The 10,603-nt window shown below is 57.9% G+C and overlaps 1 protein-coding gene across 2 annotated transcripts; it reads left to right on the top strand.

Annotated features, from left to right (window-relative positions):
* The first annotated feature begins 965 nt into the window (after nucleotides 1-965).
* On the top strand, nucleotides 966-10,346 carry XIRP1 (xin actin binding repeat containing 1). 2 transcript variants are annotated; one of them, XM_032162013.2, is made up of 3 exons: nucleotides 966-1,115; nucleotides 4,039-7,475; nucleotides 7,903-10,346. In XM_032162013.2, the coding sequence occupies exons 2-3, from the start codon at nucleotides 4,119-4,121 to the stop codon at nucleotides 7,909-7,911; spliced, it is 3,366 nt and encodes a 1,121-aa protein (XP_032017904.1). In that variant the 5' UTR covers nucleotides 966-1,115; nucleotides 4,039-4,118; the 3' UTR covers nucleotides 7,912-10,346. The 2 variants fall into 2 exon arrangements, with proteins under 2 accessions (XP_032017904.1, XP_032017903.1); XM_032162012.1 differs by having other exon boundaries at nucleotides 4,039-10,346.
* Nucleotides 10,347-10,603: the final 257 nt, after the last annotated feature.

Consider the following 10,603-nt stretch of genomic DNA (forward strand, 5'->3'; position numbering starts at 1 on the left):
TCCATCTGTGACTGGGAAGCTGATGACTCCAGGGTCAGAAATAACCCCACGGTCAGCTCCCTGCATGCCGCCCTTCCCCTCCCCTCCATTCCCAGAAAGCCTGGGCCCTGAGTCAGAGGGAAGAGTCGAGAAGAAAGGACTCAGATACTCTGGGATGAAAACCATAGAGTCCTGCTGTGGAATTCATTCATCGGGAGGCCGAGGCAGGTGGATTACCTGAGGTCAGGAGTTCGCGACCAGCCTGGCCAACATGGTGAAACCCCATCTCTACTAAAAATACAAAAATTAACTGGGTGTAGTGGCGCAAAGGAGGAGCTGGGCCTGGCCAATCTTGGCCCAGTGAAGAGCTGGGCCTGGTCATTCAGATGTCTTCCCCCCAAATCCAGCTTCATCGGGGCTGTGTTGACCTGTGCTGTGGGGCACAGGGAGGAATGGATAAGAAAGAAGGAACTCTTTAGTGCAGAAGGGAATGGGGAAGAAAGAGAGCTGAGCCTCACACTCAGAGGTATCCAGGCTCAGAACAGAGGAGGAGGGGCCCAGCCTGCCCTCAGGAGACCTCCAGTCTCCTGGCATGGTGGGTGGAGACACGTCAGGAAGAGTCAGAGGCAGGACCAGACTAGAATGATGAGGGCTCACAAGACGAGGGCAAGCTGTCCAAGGTGTCAGATGCCCCTTCTTATTCACTCTCTCAAAATAGTCTGGGACACCCCCAACCCCACAACCCAGCCAAGTCACTGACCCCAATCCCCAGATCAGACTTTGGATGAATGAAGCTTCTCCCTCTCTGTTTCCCCTCCCCAGCCCAAAGGACATGTAACTGATTCCCCAGGATGGAAGAGTGACTTCCACAGGACCTAAAAATAACCGAACCACTTAATATTCTGAACATAGCCTCTCCCGCCCGCCCCCACCACGGCCCACCCACTAGCCAGCAAGATAAAGGCAGCTGCTGGGGCTGGCAGGGGACAGAGACCTGGAGCCAGGGCAGCAAGAAGGTGTCTGTTGGAGCCAGCAGAACAGAACCAATTTGAACAAGAACCTCCAGAGGAACGACGAACCCTGAGACCACAGCTGCTACAGACCGCAAACACCCCATCAGCCAAGAGAGACCCTCGGTGAGTAACCTACCTCTCTGCCCTTCCATGGCAAGGCTGGCTTTCACAGCTGGGATCCCCTCTCCTTCTGGAATGGACGTATTAGGGATGGCTCTGAGTAGGGGAAGGAGATTGAGGGGCATGCATGGGAGGAGGTGAGTGGAAGTCTCAGACATAAAGAACTCACAAAGGAGATAAAGACAGTGTGAGCCCCATGGGAGCTCTCAGAGTGGCTGCAACAGGCCTGAAACTAGCAGAAAGGACAGGCTCCTGCCAGGCTAGCATGATCCAGAAAGGCCTGGAGTTGTGATTTTTAAAATATAGGTATGGAGTGCCTCAGCCTTCAGGGCTTCTTCCCAGGGAAGCCTCAGGCAGGCCCAGGGTCTGTAGGAAGGAGGAACAGAAGAGAGGTGGGGGCAGGGGGCTGTAAGTAGGCCTGAGTGTGCATTGCTAGAACAAGCCCCATGCCTACTTGTTGTGGGTGACACTCTTGGCATATCTGGCCCAGGGATAGCTCCCAGGGGCTGGCTGGAGCCCAGCTCCCTACATATCATAGCCTAAAACCTGGGGTGGAATTCGGATTCTGCCCATGTCCATTAGTCTTGCCCAGTGAGAAAGCCCCCAGGGCAGATCTGGGGGGCTCAGGGGAGGGAGACCAGATCTGAATTTGCCCAGATATAAAGACATATGAAGCCAGCTGGGCCAAGGAGGAGGTGACCTGAGGACAGCAGGGGGACCATCCTGAGAGGTTGGCCCAGCCCTAGGAGACCAAGCTCTAGGACAGTTCTTGGGGCTCACCCCACCTAAGTCTGGTCCCAGTTATGAATTCTGTCCCGACTCTACACTTGCCCCAGGAGTCTCAAGCCAGGCAAGTATGGTGGTGGGAAGGCCAGGAGTCAGGAGACGTGCTTCAGGCTTTGCTACTGCCTTGCTGAGCCTCCTTGGACAGCTCCTTTCCCCTCTTTGGGCCTCTGTTTCCCTATTTGAAAAATAAGGGGTTTAGATTGAGTGACCTCTGAGGGTCCTTAGGCCTGACATCCCTGGACTCCATGATAATAACTGTCTGTGGCCTTAGCAGAGATTCTGGAAATTCCTGGGGGTGGGGGTGGGGTGAAGCTGATGGTCTGCACATGCCATCTGCTTAGGCCACCCTGGTGGTGACAGGATGGAGTGGAGGTGGAGACAGGCACAGGTTTGCCTTGGACAGGGGATCCTCGTTGGAGCTCAGAAATGAAAGAAAACCACCCAGAGCTTTGATGAGACTCAGGCTGCAGGTTTCAGAGCTCACACTCCCCAAAGGTTCTGATGTCTTTGGTGGACATGCCAGGGTGGGCATGGGGTCAGCAGGTCTCAGTTTCCTCTCTCCTCCTTCTGAGGTAGCCATAGGGAGGAAGTCCTGCCCCACTTGCTTCCAGTACCTCCCTCCAGTGCTGACTCCTTTGGCCAGGGAAGGTGTCTAGGTTCTAGCACCTGGTTGGCCTGCAGCCCAGGGGCCTGACACCAGCCCAGGAGGCAGGATAGGGGAGCCCAGGGTAACGAAGGAGATGAGGTGAGCCAAGGGTATTGAGGGTCCCCACTGGCTGGGCCTCAGCCTCCCTCTGAGCCCAGGGCTGCTGTTCTGAGGCCAGGACCTCAGCTATATTTAGCATCCTGTGTGGTGCAGAGCAGTGGGTCAGGGGCAGCAGGAGGGGGCACATGCTTCCCATTCTTCTCCTACTGGCCTCTGGGGACTATTAGTACACCTGTCACAAGACAGATAAGACATACATAGACAGAGACCAGAGAAGGGCTTGAGGGGTGGGAGGCCATTGAGGGGCGGGGGTGTAGCCAGGGAGAGGCTGAGCTGGGGTGGCCATGAGGCCTGCAGGGGTAGGGCTTAGCCTGAAGCCCCCCTGAGTCCAAGCCCCTGAAGCTGTGCTTGCTTGCTTAGAGCGTGCTCTCCAGCAGCAAGAGGCAGGGCTGTCTCTGCAGAAAGGACCCTGGTCCCATGGTCCTCTCCCTCGTTGGTGTCACCCTCATATCCTCCCAGGGGTGCCTGCTGGGGAATAGATGGGTTCTATGGCCAATAAGAAAGCTTTACACCTCCTACTCTCTTATTTCTTGGGGCCATGCCCTAAATGGAGTCTAGGAACCCCAAGCCAGCACGGCCTTCCACTTATTCACCAAGATCTGACTCTGGGCCTAAGTTCCCTCGTCTTTATTTATAACTGATTGTGCTAAAAGACCTTTGAGATCCCCCTAGCTCAGACATTCTCAGTCTTGGAGTATAGTGCAGAAAACCCTAACCAGAGATTCAGAATGTGGATCTGGCCTAACCACGAGATATCTGATGAGCAGCTTCCCAGCCCTAATTCTCAACTGCTTCCGCTCTAGCATGGGCTGTTGGCCTCTGCTTGCCTCCTTGGGCCTGGGAAAGGTTGGAGTGCATTGACAGCCAAGAGGTAAAATTTAGGCAGCGCTCCAGGTCATCATGGCAAGTCTGCCCTCTGGTGTTCTGCAAAGGAATCTCGTCTCCATGGGAAATCAGTCACCAGTTTAGAGACCTGCCTCTCCAAGGCTGGGACTCCAAAAGTCAGGATTCCCCCAGGCCACTCCCCTGGGAGTCTTCTAGGGAAACACTGATTTTTAACAAAGGAGGGCAAGGATGGGGCATGTCCAGTTTGCCCACTGGAGGTTTATGCATCCCTTATGGAGCTAAAGGAAAGAGTCTCATGCCCGGTGGTACCATGGTCACTCCCTAGCAACGCAGGAGATGTAGGGAAAGCAGGAACCCACTATGATTAATGGGTCCATATGTCCTAAGTTCAAGACCTGTTGCCCACCAACCATGCAGGCAGCGAAGTGGAGCCCAGGCCAGGCACATAGAGAGAGGGAAGGAGTCTCTAAGCGTCAGTCATCCAGAGCTACTCTGACTCTGAGCCCTGTTTACTACCATTTCTCCCAGCATCCAGCCTCTACCCTGCTGAACATCTAGATCTAAGGCCCCCAATCCCATCCTCATCTCTGCCCCTTCTTCTCAGAAGGATGGCTGATGCCCAGACACAGGTGGTCCCCACACCAACCATGAGGATGGCAACTGCAGAGGACCTGCCCCTCCCTCCACCCCCAGCCCTGGAGGACCTGCCACTGCCACCACCCAAGGAGTCCTTCTCCAAGTTCCACCAGCAGCGGCAAGCTAGTGAGCTCCGCCGCCTCTACAGGCACATTCACCCTGAGCTCCGCAAGAATCTGGCCGAGGCTGTGGCCGAGGATCTGGCTGAGGTCCTGGGCTCTGAGGAACCCACTGAGGGTGATGTTCAGTGCATGCGCTGGATCTTTGAGAACTGGAGACTGGATGCCATTGGAGATCACGAGAAGCCAGCTGCCAAGGAGCCCGTGCCACGTGGTGACGTCCAGGCCACCTCCCGCAAGTTTGAGGAAGGCTCCTTTGCCAACAGCACAGACCAGGAGCCAACCAGGCCCCAGCCAGATGGAGGAGACGTTCGTGCAGCCCGCTGGCTATTTGAGACAAAGCCACTGGATGAGCTGACAGGGCAGGCCAAGGAACTGGAGGTCACTGTGAGGGAGCCTGCAGCCAGCGGAGATGTGCAGGGTACCAGGATGCTCTTTGAGACGCGGCCGCTGGACCGCCTGGGCTCCCGCCCCTCCCTGCAGGAGCAGAGCCCCTTGGAACTGCGCTCAGAGATCCAGGAGCTGAAGGGTGATGTGAAAAAGACAGTGAAGCTCTTCCAAACGGAGCCCCTGTGTGCCATCCAGGATGCAGAGGGTGCCATCCATGAGGTCAAGGCCGCATGCCGGGAGGAGATCCAAAGCAACGCAGTGAGGTCTGCCCGCTGGCTCTTTGAGACCCGGCCTCTGGACGCCATCAACCAGGACCCCAGCCAGGTGCGGGTGATCCGGGGGATTTCCCTGGAGGAGGGGGCCCGGCCCGACGTCAGTGCAACTCGCTGGATCTTTGAGACGCAGCCCCTGGATGCCATCCGGGAGATCTTGGTAGATGAGAAGGACTTCCAGCCATCCCCAGACCTTATCCCACCTGGTCCAGATGTTCAGCAGCAGCGGCATCTGTTTGAGACCCGAGCACTGGACACTCTGAAGGGGGACGAAGAGGCTGGAGCAGAGGGCCCACCCAAGGAGGAAGTGGTCCCTGGTGATGTCCGCTCCACCCTGTGGCTATTTGAAACAAAGCCCCTGGATGCTTTCAGAGACAAGGTCCAAGTAGGTCACCTACAGCGAGTGGATCCCCAGGACGGTGAGGGGCATCTATCCAGTGACAGCTCCTCAGCACTGCCCTTCTCTCAGAGTGCCCCCCAGAGGGATGGGCTAAAGGGGGATGTGAAGACTTTTAAGAACCTTTTTGAGACCCTTCCCTTGGACAGCATTGGACAGGGTGAGGTTCTGGCCCATGGGAGTCCAAGCAGAGAAGAAGGAACTGATTCTGCTGGGCAGGCCCAGGGCGTAGGGTCCCCAGTGTATGCCATGCAGGACAGCAAGGGCCGCCTCCATGCCCTGACCTCTGTTAGCAGAGAGCAGATAGTCGGAGGTGATGTGCAGGGCTACAGGTGGATGTTTGAGACACAGCCCCTAGACCAGCTCGGCCGAAGCCCCAGTACCATCGACGTGGTGCGGGGCATCACCCGGCAGGAAGTGGTGGCTGGGGACGTTGGCACTGCTCGGTGGCTTTTTGAGACCCAGCCCCTGGAGATGATCCATGAGCGGGAGCAGCAGGAACGACAGAAAGAAGAAGGGAAGACTCAGGGAGACCCCCAGCCTGAGGCACCCCCAAAGGGCGATGTGCAGACCATCCGGTGGTTGTTCGAGACTTGCCCAATGAGTGAGTTGGCCAAAAAGCAGGGGTCAGAGGTCACAGATCCCACAGCCAAGGCTGAGGCACAGTCCTGCACCTGGATGTTCAAGCCCCAACCCGTGGACAGGCCAGTGGGCTCCAGGGAGCAGCACCTGCAGGTTAGCCAGGTCCCAGCTGGGGAAAGACAGACAGACAGACATGTTTTTGAGACGGAGCCTCTTCAGGCCTCAGGCCGTCCCTGCGGAAGAGGGCCTGTGAGATACTGCAGCCGTGTGGAGATCCCTTCAGGGCAGGTGTCTCGTCAGAAGGAGGTTTTTCAGGCCCTGGAGGCAGGCAAGAAGGAAGAACAGGAGCCCCGGGTAATCGCTGGGTCCATCCCCACGGGTTCTGTCCACAAGTTCACTTGGCTTTTCGAGAATTGTCCCATGGGCTCCCTGGCAGCTGAAAGCATCCAAGGGGGCAACCTCCTGGAAGAGCAGCCCATGAGCCCCTCAGGCAACAGGATGCAAGAGAGCCAGGAGACTGCAGCTGAGGGGACCCTGCGGACTCTGCATGCCACACCTGGCATCCTGCACCATGGAGGCATCCTCATGGAGGCCCGAGGGCCCGGAGAGCTCTGTCTTGCCAAGTATGTGCTCTCAGGCACAGGGCAGGGGCACCCCTATATACGAAAGGAGGAGCTGGTGTCAGGTGAACTTCCCAGGATCATCCGCCAAGTCCTGCGCCGGCCAGATGTGGACCAGCAGGGGCTGCTGGTGCAGGAAGACCCAACTGGCCAGCTCCAACTTAAGCCGCTGAGGCTGCCAACTCCAGGCAGCAGTGGGAGTATTGAAGACCTGGACCCCGAGCTCCAGCAGCTGCTGGCTTGCGGTCTTGGGGCCTCCGTGGCAAGGACTGGGCTGGTGATGCAGGAGACAGAGCGGGGCCTGGTCGCACTGACTGCCTACTCTCTGCAGCCCCGGCTAACTAGCAAGGCCTCTGAGAGGAGCAGCGTGCAGCTGTTGGCCAGCTGCATAGACAAAGGAGACCTGAGTGGCCTGCACAGTCTGCGGTGGGAGCCCCCGGCTGACCCGAGTCCAGTGCCAGCCAGCGAGGGGGCCCAGAGCCTGCCCCCAACTGAGAGCATCATCCGTGTTCCCCCATTGGACCCCAGCATGGGGATGGGGCATCTGAGAGCCTCAGGGGCCACCCCTTGCCCTCCTCAGGCCATTGGAAAAGCAGTCCCTCTGGCTGGGGAAGCTGCAGCACCAGCCCGATTGCAAAACACAGAAAAGCAGGAAGACAGTCACTCTGGACAGAAAGGGATGGCAGTCTTGGGAAAGTCAGAAGGAGCCACGACTACGCCTCCGGGGCCTGGGGCCCCAGACCTCCTGGCCACCATGCAGAGTCTGCGGATGGCAACAGCTGAGGCCCAGAGCCTGCACGAGGAAGTTCTGAACAAGCACAAGCAGGGCCCCACCCCCGCAGCTACTTCCAACCCCATCCAGGACGGTCTTCGGAAAGCTGGGGCTACCCAAAGCAACATCAGGCCTGGGGGTGGAAGTGATCCCTGGATCCCAGCAGCCCCTAGAAAGGTCAGTAGGGAAGAGCAAGCACTACCCAGAGGGCTGCCTGGGGGGTGGGTGACAATTCAGGACGGCATCTACACCGCTCATCCGGTGAGGACCTTTGACCCACCTGGGGGTGTCCAGCCTTCTCAGAGGGAACCCCAATCAAGGCACAGGGAGACTGCCCTCTCAGTCCAGGCTCCCCGCCCACTCCAGGGAGGCCCAGGTCAGAGTACTGGGCCAGGGCGGGAGGAGCCTGGGGGCTGCACACAGATGGCCTGGGGGCCTCCAGGGAAGGCCATGGCAGAAGTCTGCCCAGGGGGCCTCCAAGCTGCAGAGACCACCCTGAAGACTGCCCCTCTAGACCGCCACACTCTGGCCTCTGGGCCCCAAGCTGCAGGTGCCAGCCCACACCCCCATAATGCCTTTGTTCCTCCTCCTCCTACTCTCCCAGCTGCTGTGACAGGACCTGACTTTCCAGCCGGAGCCCACCGTGACGAGGACTCCATCCAGCAGGCCTCCGAGCCCCTGAAGGACCCCCTTCTTCACTCCCACAGCAGCCCTGCTGGCCAGAGAACCCCTGGAGGGTCACAGACAAAGACTCCAAAACTGGAGCCCACCATGCCCCCAAAGAAGAAGCCGCAGCTGCCCCCTAAACCTGCACACCTAACCCAGAGCCACCCTCCTCAGAGGCTGCCCAAGCCCTTGCCTGTATCTCCCAGCTTTTCCTCGGAGGTGGGGCAAAGAGAACACCAACGAGATGAGAGAGATACAGCCATCCCTCAGCCAGCCAAGGTTCCCACCACTGTAGGCCAGGGCCACATACCTCTGGCCAGATGTCCCAGTAGACATAGCCAGCCCAGCTTGCAACATGGCCTCAGCACCACGGCCCCCAGGCCCACCAAGAATCAGGCTATAGGCAGCAATGCCCAGAGCTCTGAGCCCCCCAAGCTCAATGCCCTCAACCGTGATCCCACCTCACCACAGTGGGGCCCTGGCCCCTCAGGAGAGCAGCCCAGGGAAGCTTCCCACCAAGGGGCCCCTGAGAGCCCTGACAGTCTGCAAAGAAACCAAAAAGAGCTCCAGGGCCTCCTGAACCAGGTGCAAGCCCTGGAGAAGGAGGCCGAAAGCAGTGTGGAAGTGCAGGCCCTGCGGAGGCTCTTTGAGGCCGTGCCCCAGCTGGGAGGGGCTGCTCCTCAGGCTCCTGCTGCCCACCAAAAGCCCAAGGCCTCAGTGGAGCAGGCCTTTGGGGAGCTGACACGGGTCAGCACGGAAGTTGCTCAACTGAAGGAACAGACCTTGGCAAGGCTGCTGGACATTGAAGAGGCTGTGCACAAGGCACTCAGCTCCATGTCTAGCCTCCAGCCTGAGGCCAGCGCCAGAGGCCATTTCCAGGGACCTCCAAAAGACCACAGTGCCCACAAGATCAGTGTCACAGTCAGCAGTAGCGCCAGGCCCAGTGGCTCAGGCCAGGAGGTCAGGGGTCAAACCGCAGTCAAGAACCAAGCCAAGGTTGGATGCCACACTGAGGCCCAGAGTCAAGTCAAGATCGGAAATCACACAGAGGCCAGAGGTCACACAGCCTCAACTTCCCCTTCCACCAGGAGGCAGGAGACATCAAGAGAAGATATGTGCCTCCCTCGGGTCTTACCTTCCAGCCGAGATTCACCCTCCTCCCCAACATTTATCTCCATCCAGTCAGCCACAAGGAAGCCTCTGGAGACTCCCAGCTTTAAGGGCAACCCTGACGTCTCAGTGAAAAGCACACAACTGGCTCAGGACATAGGCCAGGCCCTGCTCCACCAGAAAGGTGTCCAAGACAAAACTGGGAAGAAGGACGCCACCCAGTGCTCTGTGCAACCTGAGCCTGCCCCTCCCTCAGCCAGTCCCCTGCCCAGAGGGCGGCAAAAGAGTGTTCTGGAGCTACAGACTGGGCCAGGGAGCTCACAGCACTACGGAGCCATGAGAACCGTGACTGAGCAGTATGAGGAGGTGGACCAGTTTGGGAACACAGTCCTCATGTCTTCCACCACAGTCACCGAGCAGGCAGAGCCACCCAGGAGCCCAGGCTCCCACCTCGGGCTCCACGCCTCCCCCTTGCTGAGGCAGTTCCTGCACAGCCCAGCTGGGTTCAGCAGTGACCTGACAGAAGCTGAGACAGTGCAGGTGTCCTGCAGCTACTCCCAGCCAGCTGCCCAGTGAGGCCCACCGCCTCCCACCACACCTGCCACTTGTTCCTGGCCTCCACTGCCCCAGGACTGAGGTGGGTGCCTGCCTCCTGCACACTGGAGCAAGGACCAAGAGGAAAGGGCATCTTCAGAGGATTACTGTGGGCCATTTCCCTTTCGTCACTTCTTTCAATAGGCCCAGTTCTTCCAAATGGAAAAAGAAAGGTCTGGAAGAGGCCCACAGAGTTGCACAGACATGGGGGTAGGATGGGGGCCCCCAGCTGCTTGTGGAGGATGTAGTATGTACAGACACACACGTTTTTCACACAGGCCTGGCCCATGCATGGACATGTGTGAATCTGCACACCACTGCCTGAATTGGAGCCCCCCAGAGTGTCCCTCTACCCAGAGTTTTTATTTCTTTTATTAGTCTGAGTGTTCGCAGCCATCTGCTCCTTAATCCCTGAAGAGGAACAGAGCCAACTGGACACAGTGTTGGTCTCTGTTTGGAATCACTGTGAGGTCTCCAGAAGGACCTGGCTGCCAGCCCCTTCATCACCATCTCCATCATTCAGCTGGTCATCTGGTGGCCCAAAGGTCACACAGAGTCAGCAATCAGCATGTCCCTAGAAGCCAAATGCACTGCCTTTCTCTGTCCCCACGACTGTCCCCCACTCTGCACCCCAAATGGGAAGCATACGGTCTGAATAAATCCAAGTTTTATTCTCTACTCTTGTGCATGTCTGACTGTGTGTACATCTGTTCCAGTCTGTGTTCCCACTGCAGGGGGAGAAAACAGCCACAACCTCCAGGTGCCTCGTCTTCCTAGCAACAGCAGTGTGGGAAGGCTTTAAAAGCCACCCCTTCTCCACCATCTTGGCTGGCAACCAGAAATGCCCTGCCCACACTTCTATTCTCCTTGCCCCTATCCCCATCACACACACACACACACACACACACACACACACACACACACACACACACACA

The sequence above is a fragment of the Hylobates moloch genome, unplaced genomic scaffold, assembly GCF_009828535.3.
Source record: "Hylobates moloch isolate HMO894 unplaced genomic scaffold, HMol_V3 SCAFFOLD_8, whole genome shotgun sequence".
Lineage (NCBI taxonomy): Eukaryota > Metazoa > Chordata > Mammalia > Primates > Hylobatidae > Hylobates > Hylobates moloch.